Here is a 25,344-nt window from a genome sequence, read left to right as displayed (position 1 = left end):
GGCAGAAAGGGCCAGGAAAGAGCAATGATGAAATGATGCAGTGGTCAATTTGCCAGCGATTGTTCTCGCCTATCAATCCGTGTTTGTCCGAATATTCAGCTTTTCAAGGCTAACTCGACAGTTAGACCGTTAATGCCTTAAACATACCGCTTTTGTACGTCTGTATGAAAGAGGCCACACTCGAGCGTCGAGAGAAGGTAAACTATAGCCATAAGAACATGATGGTTAAAATACACATTGCGCACTCGTCCGGGCAGCTTGCGAGCACGTATACCGGGTTTGGAAAAAACTTTAAGCAAAGAAAACAAGAATTCAAGCAAGAAAAGCATCAGAGAAAATTTGGTAAAATAGCTGACTATTATACGTAAAAGTCGTTTTGGTGTTTTCAAAGATGGATTTCTGACGGGCGGACTTCGTGTCAATGAAGCATATGTTTTCGACGATTAACTGGGCCGTGCTCTGTTGTGCTGTGAATTTGTTTTTAAGATACAAAAAACCGTACCTGATATCGCAGAAGTCGAAATCGGAGGCGTAAATCGTCCGTCCATGGAAGTTACCGGAGTGTCTACCATCCTTTCGGCGGGGGTTGTCGCGGGGGTGTCCCGGGGGTTGGTGATGGCGAGTCGGTGGAGTGGCGTTCCGATCGCGCTCGGGTAACCAGTCGTCTGTGTCGGGGTCTCGCTATCCACACACTTGGCTTCCTGACTCGGCGTTACGTCAGGACTTGGGTCACATTTCTTACTGATATCCGCGATTTTTGGAGCGAACCATCTCAGAGAATAGGTGCCGAGCGATGATGACATTTTCTTAAGGCGAACACTGTCATATCTAAGATATTGCGTGCATCAAATTACCAAACAGCCTCAAGCCTTTCAGGGACTTTTGAACTTTGTGTACGTTGTTTTGTGTGATTGGAACTTTCTAAAAAGTTCGTGGTAACAAAAAAAGTTTAGCCGTCACCCCTACAGATTGCTACCGCCCGCCTTCTCTCCCTCGCACGTCACAGGCTGGCGGTGCCGTGGGAAGATCCAGGTGCGGCGGCGACGGCCTCGATTGTTCTCCTGCCGCCAATTGGCTCCGAGTCCGCGGCGCACGTCAGTCGGCGTTCCGCGGGCCGGCCGCCGCCGTGTGCCCGCCGGGCGTACCACCATCACACGGTAATTAGCTCGCGCGTCGCTGCCAACTCTCATTAGCTCTGCACCACTACTTTTGTCAGGGCTCTATCCTCGCTTATGTCTCCCGGGGATGTCTTTCTTCACATCTTTTCTGTATCCTTTCAGAGGAAACAAAACCTCTATTCGCTGAGACCAACCTTTGAATCGTTTTTTAGCTACCCGAGTGTTAGCATAAGCCTGGGTAAACAAAAGACCAAAGCGCACACAAGCCGCAACGGGATATGGATGATCTCTTGGTGGGAGTTATGAGATAAAGCACTTAGAACACACAACACTCGTCTGCTCGTATCGCGAGATATACACACACATATAGGAGCATTATTTGGACCTATTCTAGTGGTATTATCAGTCATAGATTTGATTATCATATTTCATATACTCGTACAACGATATAAGAAAGGTACTTATGTGATATATCGATAGGAGTTCTAAAGATTGGATGTTTACTGACACCTAGCTGCTAATGAATGCTTCTTCAAAGATTCCACCAAAGATTTTTCGCTTCCTTTCTTTGCACAACCACGAGTTGTTCGACTGAGAAACGAATGAGTTTGAAATGTTTGGATATGGGCGGGGGACATCAAAACGCAACAACAACTAGCACAATGCAACCTGTAATATTGGAAAGACGTTTATTAGGATTGTGTTTGCCTCCTCAAATAATTCTACTCTGTTGATGTGTCCTTCAACAAAGGAAAGCATAACCATTTTGGCCTGCTGAGAGAGTTTTTCACTGCCGAAAATTCACCCATAAACTGCTAAAGTTGAGCGCCAAAACCGACTGTCTGGTGGTGGCGGCCGGCTCGGCCCTTCCCGCGTTGATTCTGACGAAAAAGAACGGTTCCATGTTTGATCCTGGATCGGTCTATTACCTTCCGGACTGAATGTGACCGCGTCCTTGGTGCTGAAACAACGGTCCATCCGCCATGCATGTGCGGCCATACCGACCCGCGCATTTAAGCGGTGGTTAGAGACTAGGCGACATGTACGGCCATACCTACTCTCCAAGCAGAGGTTTGGGTTTTGGCTTATTTTTGGCTTATTTTAGGCTTTTTTTATCGAGGTTTCTTTTTGCACTGGGTTGGGGAAAAATCCAGTGCAAAAAAAGAAACCCCTATAAAAAGCCTAAAAACACGCCCAAAAACATAACCTTCTTGGCGAAGGTAATAAGCCCAAACCCAAAAATCTGCTTGGAGAGTAGGCCATGCCGGGCGGTGTAGCGGTAGTTAGGGACCGGGCCGGTGGTGGGTTTGACCCAACGACGTTTGATAACGGTTTGTTCTTATCTGCTATTCAATCTAATATGTAGCAATAAAAGCTATTGGCCCGGACATGTCCTAGATCTATTGGCATGCTAAAACTATTGGTTCTTTTAAAAACAATTGAATGAGAACAAAAACAAGCATATACCTTCCCGTGACAACGTAAAAACTCTCGGTTTTGTATGAACTCTGTTTCTATAGAGGTATATTTAAAAAAAGGCCTGTTTTCTGTTTCACGCTTGTTTTATTCTTTCGTGTGTGTTTTCATGACATGATAAATAAGCTGTTAGTAGTAACAATTGTAAGCACCCTTCTTGTTGTGCGTTTTTATTGACACACAAAAAAACTGTTGACTTGTTATACAGACTTGATGAAGGAATGAGTTACAGAGTCTTTTTGTGTGGGTTGTAGGGATTATGGTAGCCGAGTTATTTCTTAAGGTCCGACCTGTATCCATAGTCTTTGGGTAACGGTTAGGGGTAAAGAGATGCTCCAAAAAGCAGTTACTCAAGCAACTTGATATGGTATTGAAAACGGTCCAGTTGCTTGAGTAACTGATGCTTTTTATCTGGGTATCTAACCGTCACCGACCTTCACCGACGTAAAGAGATGGCCTATTCATATAGCCAGCTGTAACCATAAAGTTGTCTTCTTGTTATATATACACGTTAATTGGGACTTTTGAGTAGAAACCGCCTGGAAGCGTCTTGGGTATATATACTTTAATTGGGTCTTCTTTTCATTCACGATGGATATACATGGTTGACAAATTAAAATCATATATACAAGCCCCGTGTAGTTGCCATTGCACTGGCTGACTGTAGAAAGCTTGTAGAATGATTTGTACGTCTCCAATAGAAAGAATATGAGGAAAGAACAATAAGCATTCAGAAGTTCCTGCGTCTGTGCTGAGGAAAAAAGTTCGAGTCTGTGTTTGTGTTTGACCGTTATTTTATTCTGATAGAATTACTGACGGGTTGTTAACTTTCAAAGGCGACTTCCGTGGTGTCTGCAACTTTGTGTTACCAACACTGGTGCCCAAAAAGACGCCGGCAAAACCGTCAATGTAGCAAACGGAACGGAAAGATTTAATTGCGCGGTGTGACACGCGTGTGTGTGCGGTACGGACGGGGTGTAGACATGCCCGCCGCGTGGCATCTGACACGTTCTACAAACACCCGCGCGTGCATGGCCGAGTAAAGGTCGGTCTTGTACAAACCTAGCCCGTGCCTCTCTTTGTTTGCGGCCAGACCCGTTTAATTGTCTATAAAGTATAAACTCTGTCTGACAAACACAAAGCGGGCGGTTGACCTCCCGCCAGGGGTCGCTGTGCACCTGAGCGCCCTCGCCCGTGTCGTTCATTGAATGAGTGAATGAATGAAGACCTTAAATTGTACATTTTTGCCACACTGGGCTAAGCACAGGTCACAAGAGTACAATCACACAAGAACTTAATTGACACAACAAAAGTACAGCGACTTCTTAAACTACATGTAAACATACAGACAGATACGTGAGTACAACAATATTGACCTACATACAAAACGATGAATCATATACATATACAAATACATATAACTGTTACATGTATATATAAACGTCTAATGTATTCTAGCCTTTTAACTTCCTCTCGCTTCTTAGTAACTGTATAAATGTATATGAGAAGTTAGAGTTGGTTTATCAGAGGCTAACAATGGGGCTAATTGCCGGTTTTATTGACCGTTTAGCGGGGTAATTGCGGTGTCTGACATTTCGGACACGCCGCGCCCATATTGAACACATTCGTCTTCTCAGACATGCAAAGACTACTAGTAATGTACTTTCACAGACTTAATATTTTACCAAGTTAAGGAACCATGTTGCAAAGCCTGAAAAACTGTCTCACCAGTTTTATTATTTGAACACAATTCTTTTCAAGCTCACAGAAGAGTTTGAGGTATGTTTTCTATTGAGATCATGTTTAACCTACGTGTGCCATTTAAGTGCTGTTCCTAGACAAAATACAATAAAACAGGGCACTTGTAGTACTGTACTTAAGTCCATGTTTTTTAAAAGTTTCTTGCAGTGTGAGCTGTTTCGTTTTCATTACACATGTACATACACGTATATTGAAATATATAAATTTGGTTCCTAGTCAAAAGACAACCATAACAGTGTAAAAATGTACGTCTATTTCGTTTGAGCAGCAACACATTCTGTAAAAGATTTGATCGATTTAATTCCTTATTGTGGAATTCTTTCTTTAACTTTTTCCTTTTTTTCGTGACTTTTGTGGTCCACCACCTCGCCCCGAGGCCACCCGTAAATCTGGCCGGGTCCTCGCACCTCCCCACAACGGGCAGAGTAATTTTCTCAGCGGGAAGAACTCGCAATCAGCCTCCCTCTTAAGCACGAACAAAGGTGCAGTTTCACCGCGTCTGCCCCAGACATCGTATATCTGTATCAGTTAGTGTCTCATTCAGGTGATGCGCATATGTACGAGGGAGAGTCATCTTTACGATCTAGCTATGTAGCTTAAAATCTGTGCTGTACAGATTTCAGGTGCGGTAACCATCACACAAATGACTTTCTTTTAGCGGAAGTTTTTGTGTGTCTCAGAAATAGTTCTCATGAACTTTTGAAAGTGTGTATCGATAAATGTCTCATTCAGGTGATGTGTATATGTACGGGTACGAGTCAATGGAGTCATCTTTACGATCCGTGAAAACGTACAGATATCAGGTGCAAATTTAAAGAGAGGTGTGATAACAATTACATAAATGACTTTCTCTAACGGAAGTCTTTTGTGTGTGTTTCAATAATGGTAGCTTACTCGTCGTCATGAACTTTTGAAAGTGTGTAATAAGCGGAAAACAGTCTCAAAGTCATCAAGCATCGACCCACACATTAGATATGAATTTCAAACGTAATTAAGAGATAAGATTATACAGTACTAATGATGACATCGAGCAATGTAGGACTATGTGACTTCTTCCCAAACAATATCAAGCTAAGATGTCGGCGTTGAAATCAGCACAAAAAATCATTAAAGTATTCAAATGTTAACACTCTGATTCGTGATTTTTTTTAAAAAGGTAACAGCAAGGCTGATATGTATACCTTTTAAGTTATCGATGCTCTCGAAGATTATATGGAGCATACCTGTATGTGTGTTCTTCCATTGGTAGTAACTGGCGACAAAGTTTTCTCTTTTCATCAGAAAGGAAAAACGTTAGACCACACAATTTTGAATTCCTGTCAAAAGCTCGTAAAACCTCATTTACAAAAATCCATTGTCCACTAATCTCATTATTTAGTCACAATGACCATTGTGTACAAGTTTTAAATGGGAAGAAATGACCTGTCAATGTCGCTAAGCTTTCAGAGACGCACTTTTTATGTGCCGTCTGAAGACATGAATGCTGTGAGCTGGCCTGTCCGGCGGGGTGTCTTCACAGATCCATCTTGTCCGGTACCCCACACCGTAGGCCGGTCGTTAGACCTACAACAACAATGTGCAGGGTCAAAGGTCCTCCAACACCTGCGCCCCGAAATGCCGACCTTTACTTCCAGCTGACACCCAGGCTTGGACACAAACGCGAGCGCCTGTATTGTCCACGCAAAAACGTAAGTTTTCTAACTTACACGACGCCTAGACAACAATAATGGGTACATAATACATATGTTGGTAACCCCCCTTCTCCTTGGACTACATGTAGCAAAGACAATGTCAATTTGGGCATAATATACGTCCGTCAATGAGTTTCTGTCAGCTGTATTTCGTCTAAAACGCTTGGTCTATCGGCTCTATCCATTCCCGGGCACGTGCGCACACCCTCTGTCCACAGGAGAGCACGTGCAGCCCGTGTTCCTACAGTCACTGTCCATGGTCGATCGTCCTATGTCTGGTTTTAAGTCTCAAGTCCCCTTCCCCTTCTAAAATTTCTTCGGGTAACACTGACCACCTCTCCTTGTCTCATAGTTCTGTTGTATGAGTTGCCAATCACTTCCCATGTAATAGGAAGTTGACCTACCTTAATGCGTAACTCAAACCACTTTAAAAGCCTATAGTTAGAGTTCTTACTTGTTAACACTGCTTTCATGACGTGTATGATGTGAGATAAGTATCAGCTCTAGAGGTACAAACGTACACCTGTGTGAACGAATATTATATTAAGAGTCAGACACAACTAATCATAACGTCAAAAGAGACCTATGCATTCTTTTATCGGGCGACATTAAACTGCAAAAATGTAAGACTACGAGAAGTATAACATGATATTCGTATTAAGGTTTCTACCTCCATAATTCTTTGATAGAAAATATCAAAATATCATAACAATCATCTGGACATCAATGCTGGATGCGGAATGTTGTGACGAAATAAAAATTCAAGTGTACTTTAATTAAATTTCTTGCGAAATTCTGTATTTTCGTTTCCTTTTCTCCGATCTTGGAGCAATACTTTGATGTTGGCCTCTCATCAACAAAGCCAATCAAACTCAAATTGTCAAAGACGATGGCGCATGCGCGGTTCACACGCTTGAGACCATCTGATACACGGTTGTAGTGGCAGACGAGTTGGCGACGCCAGGTACCGCGCGTGAGCGTTCTGCTTCATCCGGGAACTCTGGTGCAGCGGTGGTCAACTGGCTTCTGAAAAAACAGACCAAATATAAATTTCTTTCCTGAAATCGTCTCAGATAGTTCTCTTATATTAAACAATAATATAGATATATTATTAGACATATTAAAAGAAAGATTGTAAAGGGGAGGGACAATACGACAGCTGAAACGAAGACTCAGCCACTCAGTGGTTAAGGACAGGACTGGAGAATCCATAAAATCAACCGTTTTCAACTCGTGTTCTCATTGTTAAATGTCTGTTTTTCACACATTAATTCCCTTTAGTTTCCCTAGCAACAGCTTGATATTTAAATCACGGTTGTAAACTTTTTGTACCGTGGCCCATATGGACATGGTTCTTCCTATAAGCACTTCTTGGTTCGAAAATGTGGAAAGTTGCTAGAATACCTTACTAAACGCTCCAGATCCTCGGGTGTGTTGGGAAGAGAAATACCGAGCGTCTCGGGGATGACTGTCACGGCCACCCCCGCCAGGCAACACAGAACCCCGTACACCAGGAACGGGAGGGGCCGCCACGCGTTACCTAGGAGACCGACAAACGGGGCCACGATCCCGCCCAGTCTGGAGACCATGCTGGCCTGACCCACACCCATATTTCTGTGTACAAATGAAATAGAATAGTTCAAAAGACAATTTCCGTCTATCTGTCCAGTTTTTGATCTGTCTGTATCTGTATGACTGGTATAACTTAGCCTCAAACAGGCTTAGGGAGACGGTTGGAAAGAGTGGAAATTGGCCAACTAGAGAGATAACATGCCGAGGGAGTTGGTCCGCTAGAGAGTACATTTTGCCGCACGTACTCTCTGGCGGACCAAATCCCCCTCTCTCTGTTATCTCTCTATTTGGCCAATTTTTACTATTTCCATCCGTCTCCCGAAGCCTGGTAGAGGCTAGGTATAACCGCCCTTCGGCGTAACACACCAGCTTCGCAGGCACGTGGCGCGGCGGCAGCTGGCTAAATTACACCGAACGATCTCTCTTTCATGAAGGCTTATGTATTTGCACCCACCTAATGACTGTTGGGAAGACCTCGGCCGAAAACACCATGAGAGTACCGAACCCGATACTGATGCCGAAGCGCCCGACCATGGCCAGTGTGGTGGTGACAATCCCTGAGTCTGGCAAAGCCGGGAAAAGGAAAATTCAAAAAGCTGAGGACGTTCGAATGATTCGGCCCAAAAATTTCGATGATTCTTTGAGTTGGAGAACAATTTAAAGCTTCTCATAATGTCTTTTACCAACTGAGATGAACATTATCATGAAAGTTCATCTGTGTTGGTAGTTACATGTTTAAAGTTAAAACTTTGGTCCAACAAAAAATTTCTCTCACCTACAACTTTTGGTCCAACAAAAAATTTCTCTCACCTACAGCTTTCGACCAGTCACTCTGGTCTTCCTCAGTAGACTGACCCAGTGAAGCTTGTCACGTGGCTTCTTTGAAGTGTGACGTCAACACTGGGTCAAAGGTATCTGGTAGACGATGTCGGGTCAGTCTACCGAGGAAGACCAGAGTGACTGGTCGAAAGCTAGTCGGTAAGAGAACTTTTTGTGTTGGACCAAAAGTTTTAACTTTAAACATGAGATGCACATTCATGTTAAAAGTTCCTACACACCATGCGGCACGCCGGCCAGGGCCAGACAGGACGCTCCAGCCACTAACATGAAGCCGATAAACGGACGTTTCCCGCCAAATCTGGCCATCAGCAGCCAGGCGACGCATATGGCCACCATTTCCACGCATGCGCCGAGGACGAAGTTGACGTAGTGGTCCCCGATCAGTTGTGACGTCCCCAACACGAGGCTGTAGTAAACACACACGGCTATCAACCTGGAACGGGGATGAAAATAAAAATTAAAGTTAAAACTGACAATATGTGTGTTTATCCATCTAACTGTCGGTTGCAATGTCAGTGTTGATAGTCAAGCATCATAGAGCAAGCATCATCGTTATTTAAGTTAAATTTAATTTTGCAGACGAATGTTCGTTTCGATCGTACTTGTACCGTACGAACAAGTGGCTATTGCTACAGCCGGTTCCACATCAGAATCCTGTTCTATTAGAGTTCTCTTCTTTTACTAACTCACCATGCTAGGTTCATTGCCAGCGTTATCTTCCTCATCTGCGGAGTGCGGACCAAATCGACAATGCTGTACTTCCTACTCTTGCTGCTAGGTGGCGTTCTTCCGTCGTCATTTTGGCCCTCCGCACAACCGTTCAACTTTTGAAAGGTTTCCTGTGAAAAGTTGACGCCGTTTTCTTTGGCGATGCGCTCGATGACTAGCCTGGCCCTGTCCGTTTTCTTGGCAACTATCAACCATCGTGGCGACTCTGACACGAACCTGATGTAAAGACAAATTCAGATTAGCCGAGGCTACTTTTGATTTGTTTGAGTTTACTTTTCAAAGCCCTCAAAGGAATGTTTGGACATAGAAGAAACTTACATTTGCTAATACCGCTGGGTTGAATGACAACGTACCTACTCACAGACCTTATATTAGGAACTTTGACATGTACTTGATACTCAATACGTCGAACTATTTTGTTTGATGTCTTTGTTTAGTTTAGGAATCCTTCTCTTTCCTAGTCCTCGCCTAAATGAAAAAAAAAATAAAACAAATCTTTAACAAAGATATCGTACTTTGTAGCCTACGAGAACCCTTATGTATAATAAGAACATGAACTTACCACCAGTACATGAGTAAGGGTAGAGTGGGGAGGGACAGCGCCAGTTGCAGGAGCCACCAGTCCCGGATGAAGTAGGCCATCAGCCCCAGGACCAGGTACCCGACGGCGGGCATCTGGCACATCAACATGCCGAACGCAGTGCGTTTGGACGGCCCTAAACTCTCCATACCTGCAGCGGTACGGGAATAACGTGTCATATTCAGACAGAGAAAGAGGTGGGAGGACAACATAAAATAGTGGACTGGATTGAGCTTAGCTGAAGCCATAAGAGCGGCAGAGGACAGGGTTAGAGGGAGGAGGATACTGGATCAAGTCACGGTGCCCCAACGACGTATACGTATACGGTTTAATGAATGAACGTAGATCTATCTATCTTTCTGACTTTTGTTTTGTTTTGTACGCCTCAGAGGTTCTTGTGTCTTTCTAATCTTTTCTTCTTTTTGGCAGGGTGGTTTTGGTTGAGAAGGTTTTTGAATAAGCATATCATTCTCTGCACCTCTGGCTGAATAAATGGCCAGGGAAGTTGGACGGCCATATATAGAGAGTCCAGTCCGTGCATGCAAAGTGGACCGATTTTAGGCCGATTTCTACTATTTGTTCATCCTAAAAAGGAGTATGGTGGAGACTAGTGTACTGTACCCATGACCAACCCGGCGCAGTAGGCGCCGTTGCAGAAGGCTCCCACCAGGAATCGGAGGACGGCAAACGTGGTCAGGCTGGGGGAGAACGCCGCACACACGCCAAACGTCAGCTGCAGCAGGAGGCATGTCATCAGCGTCACATGGCGTCCGACTCTGGGAGAAAGGAATCAACAAGAAACGAAATAAAAATCATTCCCCACTCCCCACTCGTAGCCCTACTCAAATCTTCCCCCTCCCCCACTCGTAGCCCTACCTTGATCTTCCCCTCCCCCACTCGTAGCCCTACCCTGATCTTCCCCCTCCCCCACTTTATTTGACCTTTACCTAAGTTTGAGTTTAATTTTATGCATTCTTTGGGTGTTGTCTTTATGTCTGGAAATCCATAGACGTTAAAAACAACGTGCTACTGTCAACATTATGGTGCTAACTTTAAATTTCGTCCAGGAAAGTCTTTCGTTGTTTTGACCTGTATCTGTATCTGTATCTGTATAGTCGGTATGACCGGCTTTCGGCGTAACACACCAGCTTCGCAGGCACGCGGCGCGGCGGCAGCTGGCTATATTACACCAAACGACTTGTTACACCTAACCCTTGAACTTCTAACTCTAGAAAATTTTTAAAGCTATCTAATGACAATACCCCTACTGTACTTGGTGACAGCTGAGTTCCACTCTGCGATAGTTCTAGGAAAGAATGAATTGTCTGTCTGATGTCCCTACCTGTCAGAGATGACGCCAAAGATGATACCACCCAGGCCCACCCCCGCCATGAAGATGGACTGTGCCAGCTCTCTGAGCCAGGCCCTGCCGCACACCAAGTCGTACTGTTCGGCACAGAGAACCACAGTTCTTTTATCATGGAACCACATATAAACTGTTACTGCATGCTTCTCTTCAAGCACAGGTTGATGAGAGAGGATCGTTACCTTTTTATACATGGCTTTTTTTTCGGCACCCATTTTTTTTGTCGCTACCCGTCTGCTTGGAGAGTATTAAACTGCATGCCACAGATTGCGCTATGAGACCTGTTGGTGGTGACACATTTCTGACAAGTCTAGTAATGCATGTTTTTGACATTTGATGTTTCGGACAACCATTATCAGATTTACCATTGGTTGGCATTAATCACTATTTATCGCTGTTCAACATTTGGGGAAGGTACCTTCAATGTGTAAACCTTATTATCAAGGTGCGTCTAAGGGTTTTAATAGGTAATAAGTTATCTAACACAACGCAACTGCCCGCAATATGAAGTTTATTGCTCGACAGTTGTACATGGTACAATGTGATCAATACAATCAAGTCTATTCTAAGTAAGAGACTACTTTACTACAGGAATATGAACGTAAACGGCGCAGGACATTATGTATATAGGACAATATTATGTATATAGGACAAATGGCCTCTGATCCCGCGCGGGAGGAAAACAGGGCAAATAGCAGGGATTCCATGATTTTAAGGGGAACAATATGAAAAGGGGGGAGATCATTAACATCGGCGATCCGACAGGTACATGCTTCTTTTCGAATTCCTGTTCCGTTCTATAAATCACTGATCACGATATACAGTAATTCTGATATTCTCTGTGTCTTAACGCAGTAGAGGCTACAACAGCGGCTACATTTGTACACTGTACACTGTTCTTCAGTAGCCCGCTCTCTTCTGAAGTTTTGTGTGATTCCCCAATACTATGCAATACAGAGAGAGTGGAGCCTTCCTGGTGACCTACATGCATGGCAATGGGTTCATAGATCAACAGCACGACTGCGCTTCTAAAGTTCCGGAGGCCTACGTGAGGGAAATACTAAGTTTTCAGTGAAGGTAAAAATCAAAACAGCTCCCTGGGTTTGACCCCGGAACATGCCAGCATTGATCCGAAGAATGATACTAGTAATCTCAGTGGCAATGTTGGCAATGCGGATCTTCTCAGTAACAAGAATATTTTCAGTGAACCAACAACTAAGATTATCACGAAAGGCTGCATCACATAGAACGGTATATTTCGTGTCAATATACAAATGGATTGGTGCAATGTCAAAATACTAACCCCGATATAAATGTATGCAGTTGACAACAATCTTATAAGTAGACAACGTGCATGATATATTAGTAGACAGGATCATGAAAGTCCAAAGGGGAAAATACCCACCAGACCGTAACTGTGTTGTCATATTAAGATTGTTGATGTACCTGTGTGACAATACTGCTGCGGTACTGACTCTGGTCATACTCCCAGCCCCCAGTACAGGTGCTTGTGGTTCTGTTCAGCCAACCCGCCTGGTCTGGCCTGTCGTACCTCCTACACCGGCTCAGTCTCCGTGTCCCCTCCACCACCTCCATCGGGACGCTCAGGTTTAAAGCCTCGGGCCTGGTGAGGTTGACGCCCGCCGACGTTGTCTGGGGCACCCGGCAGTGGTGCTCGGGAATGGCGGCGATGAAAGTCATGGCTCCTGTGTGTAAGCCTGCTGGAATGGCAATGAGGCTCAACAGTACAGTTATACGGCGCTGGTACGCGCCAAACTCGCCTATGTGCTGCAGGACAGCGTCGTAGTTCATCCTGTCCTAGCGGCCGCTGCAACACACTTCGGCCTCTAGATACTATATACTTCGGCCCCGACAATTTGGCCCCAAGTGCAGGACAATTCGGCCCGAGGCAGTGGACGGTTCGGCCCCGTATGTATAGCAAACAGACTGACCTACGTATACCACGGTTGCATCTGAAACAACAAACAAACATGCTCGATTCGGATAATTGATAAAGCGCATGGTGGGATAAATACCTGTCCTTTATTACGCTTGAGAATCCAGTGCAGCGCCAGGCGCATCGGCAATCAAGATGATTCTCAATAGCGACCGCTTTACTTCGTCAGAGATTACTTTAACACAAGTTTGTACTTTGTTGTCTGGCCCAAACGCGTACTCTATCGGAAATCAACATGTTGACTATCTTTCATGTCCATGTTTAGATTTATCTAAAGACGGACCGTAATGAAACATAACATATTAGATCACTAACGGATACGGCGTCAAAACAATGTTCTTCTAGAGTGAAGTTTCATCATCTCAACGTTTTGATCTAAAGCTTTGTATCTTGTCTTTATCGTAGGTCACCGCCCCTTTTTTGTCACTCAAGCCGTATTGTCCGAACACTGAATGCCAAACGGACGGTGGGGTCATTGGGTCTTCAATTGGGCACTACTTTTTTGTCTTTTTTTGCTCATGTCTGCAACAACGCCCCCTTTTCTGTCAATCAAGACGTGTTGTCCGACCAAAGAAGCCAAGGACTGGGGGGCATTGGCCCTAATATTGCGCTGTCTGTATTTTCCGTTTGTAACAACGCCCCCTTTTCTGTCGCCATGGTGTCCGACTAGATACTAGTATTACTAGTATGTAGGTCAATTTGCAAGAAAACAAAGGAAAAGAGATCGAATGAATTTTGCTAGAAGGCAAGCGTTGATTTATTTCTATTGTATCTTGTGTCCTATTGTCCTGGTGTCCGAAACAACGCCCCCTTTTCTGTCAATTGGATGATGATGGACGACTGAAGATAGCCTCCTGTGCACGGGTGAGCGGAATGGAACATTCTCCCGGTAGCTGGTTGTTGGATGGGCGGCTATCAAATAGCTCAGTGACTAGAACACTTTGTATTAGCCTAGTAGTACTCATATGTTCCTCATGTATGTATGTCTAAGTCAAGTAGTGTATCTTTTGTCTCCAATTTTCTATATACGTTTGTTATGTGTCTGTTATATCTTGACCTGTACCTAGCCCGTCGTGGCATGAATGTACAATCAAGGTATTTCATTTCATTTCAATTTCATTAAAATAGCGCGTTAAAAACTCTTTCCCACCCGCCGCCGGGCCTGCACAGGAGTCTAGACTGAAGACGTGAAAGAGAGAAGAAAAGAGAAGACGCGACTTTTGTCCGATAGCAATTTTTCACCTTTCACTTTCTTTTTTATTTAACCTCCTTGCTTTTGCTGTGGCCTATTGTTCAGGTGTGATGGCTGATCTCCAAGCAGATGTTCGGTGAAGGGTGCAGTATTGTGGGCCACCACCGTGTTTCCGTGGCCCAGATGGACTGAAATACGGGGGTACTCACAATAGCACAGGCCTTTCTTGACATACTTCATATCTCCTTTCTAATAATTATTGCAGTAATGCAGTAATGAAGAGGCGATCCAATTAAAACCGACCCCGCAAAATACCCCAGCGAGTTTATGTCATGAAATTGAGTTTAATAATATTTGTAGCGCTTCTACGGTGCGTTTTTAGTGTCTACGGTGTGGGTCCGAAACGTCCCAGGCCTGGGTGCGAAACGTCCTGATCGGCTGGGGGCCGAACTGTCCAGGGGCCGAACTGTCCGACATTCCGAATGGTCTTTCCAAGGGGACCACTGTGATACATAAAAAGAAATCAAGGCTAGGGTATGCCCAAGTCGCGCTTTAGATCGACAATGCAGAAGCCGCTAAAATTAACGGAGGCACGAGTATGTTTACACACAGTAGCTGTTTACATGTAGAGCTGAAATCATTAACCATGCTGACCTGAGCCAAGGCCTTGAACTGATAACGAAAGGTCGAAGTCCATGGTTGAATGAACTTTTTGTTCCTGTCGAAATATTTAGCATTGTTGTTGTACATTTAAGTCCAGTCACGTTATTGAGCTTGACTCGATAAGGGTGAAAAACAACATAGTATCACTTTTTCCAATATATTGGCTTGATTTTTGTATGATAAAGAAATTCATGAAGCTAAGGCAGGTTGGAGAAATATCGTTCCGACACAGCTGAACTTGCATTGTAAGGCTAGATGTGGGCTCTACTCCCATCTTTTTATAGGGAAATATGTACCTATTTAGCCTATAGGCATGGATTATCAGAGTCATCATAACTTAGACAAACACAAACCAAGCTTAATGAAAGTCCAGGACAGTTTGTCAGGGCAGCTGAGCTCACGTTCACGTCTTTGTGGACTTCGTCTTACAGAATGTTTTCCCATAGTTGAATAACATGGATGCCGGAAGCATGGTTTTCTATAGTTGTGGCTTGAAGCATTGTTTGGGGCTGGTCTGTCTGTGTGTCATTTTCTGTGTGTTAATATTCTCTGCAATGCTTTCTTTGTCTGAGGGACTGAAAGGACTATGGGTTAGGGTGGGGGTATCTCCTTCTAGTATATTGCCATGGTGATCATGTTAAATTAGAGAAATTTGTTAGGGAAAGTCAACCACATCCATACTTCACGTACTTCATTGAGTGATGTGGCAGTTCGATTCTTCACACATGCAGACAGAATATGGCCAGACAACATATATATAACATGACAAAGTGGTATTTTTATACTGTATTCATACATATAATCAAGATACATGTAGGATACCAGTGCCCTGTACACAGGAATCTAGTCCTGTTGTAAGTGTATAACTTTCTCCTGATCACAGTAACATCAACCAAATACATTTTCACTGCAAACAGATTGGATGAGATGTAAAAATGGACTTAAAATGTTTCAGAAGGCACCCTTTTACCCTCTACATTGTTTATACACAATATGCAAAGCATATACATTTGTACTTTATAATATGAGGTAATGTAGTTAAGCTATGTGCAGCAAGATATCATAGACATCAAGGAAAATCTCAGTTAAGCTGGATATAATGTACATGTAAGCAGCTGAGTGTTGATTACTAGTAATATTAGTAATGCCCATACATGTATCTATTTTCACAGCATTATACATGTACACGTATCTACTACAGTAGAGTTGAGCCTGTCTTCAGTGCATTGTGTTGTTGGAGTAAGTCCCAGTTCCAGGACTGTTTCACCACTGTGTCTGTTTGGCCTTAGCCAGCAGCTCTCTGGAGATGATTAGACGCTGAATCTGAGCCGTGCCCTCGTAGATCTGAAAAATGGAGACATTAGAATGCATTGTGTTGTGAAGGGAAACAATGATAAGTTTTCGTGGTTTTGTTGTGAATTCTTGTAGGTAACAAGAAAAAGACAAACAATGAATATAACACATGGCTACTCTTGTGTAAATGCTGTAAAGGTTTTATTGATAAACTTTTCTAATTTTTTTTCTTTTTCTTTCTTTCTGCTGTTTTGACATAAATAAGACGTCAGTTACACTTCCCAATAATAATCTGGCCATACCTACTGATAAAAAAAATGTATAAATTACTACAGTGTAGTAGGTAAGAGATCCCTTGTAGCAATCAACCAAGCTATGATCTGTTCAGAAGTTTTGTGGGGGTTCCTGTGTACTAACCTGGTAAATCTTGGCATCTCTCATCAGCTTCTCCACAGGGTAGTCGGAGTTGAAGCCGTTCCCACCGTGGATCTGTACGGCGTCTGTCGCACACTTGTTGGCGGCGTCGCCGGCATAGGCCTTGGCGATGGAGGCGTAGTACGTGTTCCTCCGGCCCTGGTCGATCTCCCAGGCCGACCGCTGAGTCAGCAGACGCGAGGTTTCCACCATGATGGCCATCTCTGCCAACATGAAGCCTATGGCTTGGTGCTGGGAAAGACAGACAATATTACATGAAAACCTATACCATAAAGAAGATGCAATTGGGTATTGGGATTTTCTTTTACACAACCAGTAATGTCTCGTTGCTTTTGTTTTGGTGTCTATCAGCTTCTGACTTGAGTTCTGCTTCTTGCTGCTATATATAGACATTGCAAGTGGCACTTTATTCTATGTTCTGTGTTCTACCAACCAGGTGAAACTATTTCTAGATGCAATTTTGCTTTTTTCCTGTCATTTACAGTTTATATGGCAAAAAATCCCTTGAAATCATGGTGACCCTTACAATCTCAATTAGTAATGAATTAAATGCAAAAAATCTTTCTTCTCTCCTTAAGAAACCTGTCGAACCTCCAAGTTTCCAAAAAATGAAACTTAGAAAGTGTCCAAAATGTGGACTACACTACAGTATTTGTTTCTCCCCACCTCAGCGATGTACCTCCCCATAGTTTTCCTCTCCAAGGAGTACTTGGTGGCTTCGTCCAGCGCTCTCTGGGCCAGACCAGTGGCTCCTGCTGCAACCTGGGCATACAGAAACACAGCTTACACAAGTCAACATTTATAAACATTCCTCTACATTTACAACACTTCAAAAGCATGCACTGTTTCTTGTTCAGACAATTACTCGATTCAGTGGTTGTAGTTGAATTGATATGAAAAGTAATAACAGTTAAGACAAGACTTCAATTCACTTCGCTGATTTCTTCAGTGGAACCATAAAGACGTCTGGTGGTGATTAACTTTTCCAACAGCAGGTAGCCAGCAAATAAAATGACAAATAATATCCCTGGACTCATAGCCTTAGAAGCTGAAGTCTTACCGGAGGTCTTGTCTTGTCGAAGGCTCCCATGGCGATCTTGAAGCCCACCCCTTCAGCCCCCAGCACGTTCTCAGCCGGCACCCTCACATCCTCAAACGTGATCCCTCGCGTGTCTGACGCCCGCTGGCCCATGTTCCACTCCTAAATAACAATCACAGAGGAAAAATTATGAAAGAAAAGCTCTTGTGTTCAGTCTCTACTAAATGGCAATACCTTTGGTTGTATTGATGATGAAAGATTCACAGGTTTGATTCCTGGCATTCCCGGCTAGATGTTGTGTCCTTGGCAAAGGCATTTTATCTTTAGTCACTTTACCCAGGTACAGTTGGGGAGTTAAAGGCAATGGAAGGATGCCATGCCCTAGACAGAGTGGATTAACAACAACCCACTGCCCCTACTGGCTCCAGCTATGAGATCTTTCCTTTTTATATATATAATTACCCATTCGAGAGAATAATATGACTGAAACAATCCTTTTCCTTCCCTGTACAGGGGAACAGTTAAACAAAAATCTGACCTTCCTGCCTGGCACGACGCCCTCCCAGTCCCTGTCCACGATAAAGCCAGTAAACGCCTTCCCAGCAGGCATCTTGGGGTCGTCCGAGGTCCTGGCCAGCACGAAGTACCAGTTGGCGTGTCCACCGTTGGTGATCCACATCTTCTGTCCGTTCAGGATGTACTCGTCGCCCTTCTTCACTGCTTTAGTCTTGATACCGGCGACGTCAGACCCTGCACCGGGCTCCGTAACACCGTAGGCCTGGAAAACAGTATTTATATTATCCACTGCCTTCAAAGAAGAAGTCAAACCACATGATAGCAAGCGTAGAAGTATAAGTTTTCCCAGACAGTAGTTGTCTGTTTCCTATCATTGTACTGTACCACATACTGACTCTGTAAAGCAATTAGCCTTGCTTGGGGCATGAGTTTGCAAATAAAGACATGAATCTGTACCTGTATTACTGTACACACTTTCCCCAATTATGCAATTCTACGGAATATACAAGGACAGCCAGACATTTTTTTTAATGCATCAGGCATGTAAAGCTACATGCAAAAACATAATCAATGTGAATTACATACAAAATGACACAGAGTCTCTCCATTCTAGTAGATAGAGCCCTACATGTATAGGTAGAAGATACGTGGTTCATATAATATATAAACATTACTTACACACATCAGAGGCTCTTCAGTCATCCTCCCCAGGTATTTCTTCTTCTGTTCTGCATTTCCTGCAATGATCACTGGCATTTGCTGGAAGGGAAAAATCAATCCAATGTTAAACTTATATCATATATAAACAGTCATACATCAAAATCAAAAGAAATGTCATATTGTCAGTATGTCTTTCCAGCAATATAGGTCTACATGCAGACCAATTTAGACAACATTGAGACATGTATTATTTTCTAATACATCTACATGTATATGGGTCCTCACCCCAAGAGAGTTGGCCTCGATGGCAGTTTGGATGCCTGTACAGCCGTACGCCAGTTCTTCTGTGATCATGCAGGCATCGAAGATCCCCAGATCCATGCCACCTAAGTACAAACAAACAACAAACAAGTGTTATGTACGTAACTTCTCTTTCCTTGGGTACATACATATATTATATACTTACATGTACATGGGCAAACACAAGGATTACAGATTGAGAAGTCAGCATTAGAAAGCTGGAATTTCAGTAAAGCACTTGATGAAGCCATAAGCCAATGGTGAAATTTAGGCAGAAACATCCTACTATAGACTGGAGTCCAGTTAATTTCAGTCCACTTCCCACGGTTGGTGAGGTAGCAGATCTTATTCTTCAGAAGCAAACTCCAGATTGCCTCAAGGCTGATCCTATTACTACTAGACCAGTACGTGATACATAACTGGATGAACCACTCACCACATTCTGCAGGAATATGGGTGTTCATCAGGCCCAGCTCCCATGCCTTCTTCAGCACTGGGACAGGATACTACAGAGGAAGAAACAAAGTTGTTTCAACTCAGTACACCTTGCATTAGCCTGACTAAACTGCACTCCTGGCAGCCGCCTGCCCCAAAGGTTGCCATGGGGGTCATTGACCTCCGGCTGAGAGCTTGTGTAAACACAGGCAAACATTGCACACTTTTTTAAGGTCGTATTCACATATTTAAGACAACATACCATCAATAATTTTCAAATGTTGCTTCCGAAAAGATATACTCAAGCAACATTCACCAAACATACAATGAAAACTGTGAAAAATTTGAGTGCCACACAAACACAGTACATTCTGAAAACATGCTTATCTGTGCTGTAGTACCTCTCCGGTTTTGTCGTATTCTGCAGCCACAGGAATGATCTCTTCACGTGCAAACTTGCGGGCCAGCTCCTGGAACTCTCTCTGTTCATCTGTCAGCTCTGGAAAATACACAGAAAATTTAACCAACTGTAACTCTTCAGAAAAGAGATCAAATACACATAACACAGAAGACCAATTGATGGTCTGTGTAATATTTCAGTCTGTCAGATTTTAGGTACTTACATAACTGAAATAGCCTTTTGTATTTTATAATAGACACCTATTCTATAAACTGCAGAAGATTAGCCCCTTTGGGACCTAGAGGTTTAATATACAACTTTTAAGTTGTCTCAAAAGATCAAGCAGGTTTAAACCTCCTTGATACGATGAATGCCTTTCTAAATCTTGCCAAGATTACAACTATAACAAAATATCGATTATATCACAAATTTTATACTGTTGAAAGGTTATTGAACAAAAGATACCATTATTTTAGGTAACTCATCTTCTACAATGGAAAAAATAAGATCGTTGTTACCGAATGAGTAGCCCCGCCCACCACTAGGCGACCCCTCAGCAGTAGTAGCAGCCGGGCTGGGTGCTGTGGCCTTTGTGCGCACATGTTGCCGCAGTCTGCTCGCAAGACGCAGATACTGGAGGGAAGGTACACAAGTTATGTCTAAGTCAGACAATTCTAGAAAAAAAGAAGGTGGACAGCTAACAAACTTTGCGAAGATCTCTGACGTTCCAAAAATTACTGATCCTAAAGACCTTGACCCCTAGGCCCCTACGTCAGAAATTTTAATAATCTTTGCTTCTGGCTCCATATAATATTCTGTTTCGTCTTTTGGGGATAAATCTAGAGCATTTGCTTCTGTTTTAATGCAATCTAGCAAGGACCATGCCACTACGTGCCCGGTGCTGTTGTGTCCTTGTCATAACAAAGGAGTCCTGATCAGGTCAGCTAGGCCGACCATAATTTTCAGCAAGACTGACCATAAATCAGCTCGAATTTATCATCAATCTGCAACCACAGTTCTCTTGGATGTTAGAGTAATCTAAGATCACTCTTAGAGTACACTTTGTTCGCTAAAGAAAGGAGAAAACAGATTTTTTTTCACCTGTCCAGCACTCGGGATCAGTCGTGACGCCATCTTGTTGGGGTTACGCAAACAATGTTATGCAAGTGCCTTCTAGCGATAATGTCAAGAACTGCACAGATGCATTCCCGCTGGCGGTGAGTTGATGGTTTGAGACGAATGTAATCCAACGAGAGTTTGAAGATCTCGTGATTTTCTAAAACTTTGATCCCTTGTTTATTGTAACGTTATTTCATTATCATACAAATAAAGTTTTCATAGAAATAAGCAGCTGTGACAAGACACAACGCGGTGGATCGTGCATAGCAATAGTTTATTCAACCCACAGAAGACCTCCAATCAAGAAAGTCATGAATCAAGATATTCGATTCAAGAACATGTGCATTAGCCCCAGAATTCATAATAATCTTAGTTTTAAAAACACCTCTAACAAAAGTCTGAATAAGCATTTAATTATAGGCGTAAATAAAGACTAAGACTACTGTCAAAAGTTAGCAGGATTTTTTTCGTATTCGGTGACATATTCCTCGTGTTGGATATGATCATTCCCTTAAGCTTTACTAATACACTGTACTCAGAACATCAAATAATGAACTTTATACAAAATGCATCTGTAACAGCCCTTTGTTTATCGACAACCAAAGGTATGGCTTATGCAAATACTCCAAAGCTTTTTATGCGTTTAACAGACCGATGATAAAATCAACACATGTTATATGACACGTGCACTACGTGTTTAATTACGGTGTAGCAAGCTTATAAACTTCAACTTATTTTCAATTATAGCGGGCATCGTATACACGATACTGTCGGTCCGAAACGTGCCGAAGAATACCGATGTCTCCGGACTCCCTCACGGCATTCTGGTGCAGCCCGAGTCCAGGTACTTCATGAGGCGGTTGACGAAGTAGTGACAGTTGTTGGTGAAGAGGCGGTAGGACCCATAGCAAGACTTATACTGTCGGCTGAACAACTCGGCCTGAGTAGAGATAATGTTGCAATAACATTAATGATCTTTTAATATCAACCTCCTAGCATGCCCAGAACCGTTCGGAACATAGGATCATGATATAATTTATTGACCCGGCCCATTAAAATCGAAAGTTTTGCTCCAGTACTAGCACCAAGTGGTCCATACACCTACCGTTAAGTCCTTCATTTTGCCAATACCTACCCACATACCGAATCTCATCCATCCACTCCTCGCCGTTTGATAGATATATCGTATATTAAAGTTTGTACAATACATGTATGTATGCTGTACACAAACAAATCCACAAGTATATCATCCTATGGCGCCGAAAAAAATACCCTTCTTGGCGAAGGTAACTACTGATTATTTGGGACACCATGATCAGTGGCAATAGTGTATATATGCTGTACCTGCGCTCGGGTACAGGTGCTGTATCCTGCAGGAGACCTCTTCCATTTGACAGCACAGTCAGATGGGCAGCGGAGACCTTCCCACCATCTCTGTCGGTTGCACCAGAAATATCAGTGTTAAAGCTGGATTCTTTCAAGCAGTGCCTCGATCATGATTTGTATGAAAATCAAGTACACCCAGCTAGTGGTAGATGGCATCAATATGATTTCAGGGCGGTGTGAAGTCCTACTTAATTAGAAAGTACGTACAAAGACGACTATGGTCCCATTCCCACTAGGATAAAATTGTCCGGATCGAGCCGAATTGATTCGCTTTGATCCGGCTCCGAGCCGACTCGAAGTAGGACCGAAGCCGGATCAAAGCGAATCAATTCGGCTCTGTACACGTTAAAGATGTAGCTATGAACAAACCGTGCACATAGCCGTCACAACCAGGCAGATAAGGCAGTACCATTTTTGCCCCGACGCCCCACTCGAAGACCTCTCCGCGGAACAGGAGGACGCGGTGTGACGGGCTCCACTGGAACACCGTGTCCACGCCACGGCGGCGGCGGCGGAACAGGCGGGTTCTCCCGTGGAAGAACGGGGCAGAGCCAGCTGGATAGGCACGTGGGACAAATCACACATTAATGATCTACTGAAGCAACTACTATATATAACTTGTATATGATCTGTATCAAGTATAGCCGGTATAACCACCCTTCGGCGTAACACATCAACTTCGCAAGCACGCGGCGCGGCGGCAGCTAGCTATATCACACCGAACGACTTGTTACACTCAATCTTTGCACATTTAATTGCAGAAGTTTCTAAAGCTTTCTGATGATCATGATTTACACAAAGAATACAAAAAATCAACGTAAAACAAACTGTAGTAAAAAAAACAACAACTGGAAATACCAAGTTCTCAATTAGCAACACTTCGAAGTTGAGTACTTCTACTATATGTAGACAAAAAGGTGAACATAAAAACCACGTGCATATACTATATATGAATACGAAAGTATCTAAACTCAAAATCACCTGAGTTACTTGAGCGTGGATGGCCGTAGCATGAAGTGTCCCTGTTGACCACTGGCCCAGAGGACATGAGGCTGGAGCGAGTCTACATGGTGTACAGAACAATAATCAATATCGATTTGTTCAAATCACGATCGACACAAGCGGCGAAAACTTAAAGCATAGCTAGTCAACCATGGCTGCCATAGTCAACTTTGTTATGTAATTCCGCATCAGTAGGATTAATGTATAGAAATATGGATACTATAGAGACAAGAATGGAATGATTCGCGCTCCAACAGCTTGTTTCGGCGACAAAAACTCCCTCGGCAGCAAATCGTCGCTCGCGGCTGCATATTACTCGCGTCGCCACAGAAAAGAATTACGCCCACGCCCAACAAGTCTGCGAAGGAGGCTAGGTACCACGACAATAGACATTCCCCTACATGCCAACAGACAACATGATGCAGTTTTCATGACTTAGGATGGTCAGACGGTGCACACATATAACATCGTACAAACCCTTCCACCCACAATCCCCCCCCCCCCATACCTGGCCGATACATTTCCAGTAGGTCGGTGCCGCCAGATTCGGGCTAGGACCTGTGTGCAAACAGAAGATGGAAATTGGAATCACCATGATGCAATATATAGCTGCACATGATATTCAAGCAGATTATGTGGGCCAAGGGGAGTCTATACTGGTCACTTGTAACCATTGGCCTCCTGTAACCATTGGCCGCAGAAGGCAAATGGATACAGACAGCTAAAAGTAGACTCCCCTTTCCCCACGGAATCTGCTTGGAGATTAATATAGCTGCACTTCCTATTCAACTGTACCTCTATGCAAATCATGTAAAATTCTCTGTGCAGTTCGAAGTGAAATACCTAGGAAATTTCATGTAGTACAACTTACTTGGACACCTCCTCCTCCTCCTCCGCCTCCACCACCCTTCAGACTGCCACACCAGGCAGAACACAACAAGCAGGAGCAGACTTGCTCGCCAGATCCTATATGGGATAAGTGGTAAAACGCGTCGATTGGTGCCATTTTACAGCAATAATTTTAAAATACTAGTACATATTAAACAGAACACACGCATCGCAATATCTCCTCTAGACGACCGGCATCAGAAGTTGAAAGAGAACTAACTATCGGTGATATCCATTGTTATACATGTAGTTCAGTCAGTGTCATTTCAACCAGTTGAAAAATTTATTACCACCTACTCCACTAGACTAACTACGCGGGTTGGGGCAGATTGATTTGCCATGGAGTTTGGTCAACTGTAGCTTGTACAGTTGATCTGAGCTATTTTTTACTAGACCTATTTCCTGCTCAGATCGTATTTTTTATGAAGCCCATTTCCTTCTCAGATGTTGTTCATTATCCAGTGCAACACAAGTCCCGTAAAACTACATTTTGAAAACACTTAGTATAGTATTAGTATTAGTATTAATATTAGTATTAGTATTAGTATACATATGTCACTGTTTTGGTTTAAGAATCAAAATGAGCCACAAATATAAAGCAATTGCAAGATGCAAGGAACGATCAAAAGGTGGGCATGATTTGATACGATGCTACTACTTTACGTGGTTAGACCATGTCTTGCCTACCTACGCGTTCAAAACACACAAAAAATGATAAACTTACTTCATGACGAGTTAGAGTAAACTTTTCTCAGGTTTGTAAAAGACCTCTGCCGATAAGCAGGACAGGTAAGCAAATCGTCACTCGAGGAAGTGACTTAAAAATAAGAGTCAGATTTCACGTGGTGCCGTGAGCGGAGGCAATTTTCAAGTTCACAGAAGTGCAGTGAACCTTGAAGACTTTGTGAATATTCATGAGGTCATGA

General features: G+C 43.3%; 3 protein-coding genes across 3 annotated transcripts; all 3 read right to left on the bottom strand.

Moving 5' to 3' along the window:
* Positions 1–6,951: 6,951 nt before the first annotated feature.
* On the bottom strand, positions 6,952–12,968 carry LOC109484373 (organic cation transporter protein-like). Its single transcript, XM_019787624.1, has 9 exons — positions 12,580–12,968; positions 11,110–11,213; positions 10,389–10,543; positions 9,750–9,918; positions 9,149–9,403; positions 8,677–8,891; positions 8,073–8,181; positions 7,451–7,660; positions 6,952–7,072 (listed from the first exon to the last, which is right to left on the bottom strand). The coding sequence occupies exons 1-9, from the start codon at positions 12,943–12,945 to the stop codon at positions 6,952–6,954; spliced, it is 1,704 nt and encodes a 567-aa protein (XP_019643183.1). The 5' UTR covers positions 12,946–12,968.
* Positions 12,969–15,708: 2,740 nt separating this feature from the next.
* LOC109484541 (medium-chain specific acyl-CoA dehydrogenase, mitochondrial-like) lies at positions 15,709–21,197 on the bottom strand. The gene is made up of 11 exons (XM_019787860.1): positions 21,125–21,197; positions 20,542–20,656; positions 20,025–20,122; positions 19,625–19,694; positions 19,174–19,274; positions 18,907–18,987; positions 18,251–18,490; positions 17,734–17,874; positions 17,340–17,435; positions 16,656–16,904; positions 15,709–16,289 (listed from the first exon to the last, which is right to left on the bottom strand). Exons 1-11 carry the CDS (start codon positions 21,155–21,157, stop codon positions 16,209–16,211), a joined length of 1,305 nt encoding a protein of 434 aa, XP_019643419.1. The 5' UTR covers positions 21,158–21,197; the 3' UTR covers positions 15,709–16,208.
* Positions 21,198–21,496: 299 nt separating this feature from the next.
* Positions 21,497–25,282, bottom strand: LOC109484604. The gene is made up of 7 exons (XM_019787946.1): positions 25,143–25,282; positions 24,402–24,496; positions 24,039–24,088; positions 23,510–23,591; positions 22,938–23,083; positions 22,487–22,576; positions 21,497–22,082 (listed from the first exon to the last, which is right to left on the bottom strand). Exons 1-7 carry the CDS (start codon positions 25,145–25,147, stop codon positions 21,957–21,959), a joined length of 594 nt encoding a protein of 197 aa, XP_019643505.1. The 5' UTR covers positions 25,148–25,282; the 3' UTR covers positions 21,497–21,956.
* Between the last annotated feature and the right edge of the window lie 62 nt (positions 25,283–25,344).

Source organism: Branchiostoma belcheri, unplaced genomic scaffold, assembly GCF_001625305.1.
Source record: "Branchiostoma belcheri isolate BF01 breed outbred unplaced genomic scaffold, Haploidv18h27 scaffold7, whole genome shotgun sequence".
In the NCBI taxonomy this organism is placed as follows: domain Eukaryota; kingdom Metazoa; phylum Chordata; class Leptocardii; order Amphioxiformes; family Branchiostomatidae; genus Branchiostoma; species Branchiostoma belcheri.
Note: the sequence above shows the minus strand (reverse complement) of the source record. Positions and strands in the feature narration are given on the sequence as shown.

What these genes read in the sequence shown, in the direction of transcription:
- LOC109484373 (XM_019787624.1), bottom strand. Translation starts at nt 12,945, where the DNA reads ATGAACTACGACGCTGTCCTGCAGCACATAGGCGAGTTTGGCGCGTAC. An exon ending in CTGCGCCGGGTTGGTCATGG is followed by an intron (nt 9,919 to 10,388) that starts GTACAGTACACT and finishes GTACCGCTGCAG; the next exon opens with GTATGGAGAGTTTAGGGCCG. An exon ending in CTGGCAATGAACCTAGCATG is followed by an intron (nt 8,892 to 9,148) that starts GTGAGTTAGTAA and finishes TCCCCGTTCCAG; the next exon opens with GTTGATAGCCGTGTGTGTTT.
- LOC109484541 (XM_019787860.1), bottom strand. Translation starts at nt 21,157, where the DNA reads ATGGCGTCACGACTGATCCCGAGTGCTGGACAG. An exon ending in TGATCCCGAGTGCTGGACAG is followed by an intron (nt 20,657 to 21,124) that starts GTGAAAAAAAAT and finishes CCTTCCCTCCAG; the next exon opens with TATCTGCGTCTTGCGAGCAG. An exon ending in GAGATGCCAAGATTTACCAG is followed by an intron (nt 16,290 to 16,655) that starts GTTAGTACACAG and finishes TCCATTTTTCAG; the next exon opens with ATCTACGAGGGCACGGCTCA.
- LOC109484604 (XM_019787946.1), bottom strand. An exon ending in GAGGAGGAGGAGGTGTCCAA is followed by an intron (nt 24,089 to 24,401) that starts GTAAGTTGTACT and finishes GTTTGCACACAG; the next exon opens with GTCCTAGCCCGAATCTGGCG. An exon ending in TCCACGCTCAAGTAACTCAG is followed by an intron (nt 23,084 to 23,509) that starts GTGATTTTGAGT and finishes GTGCCTATCCAG; the next exon opens with CTGGCTCTGCCCCGTTCTTC.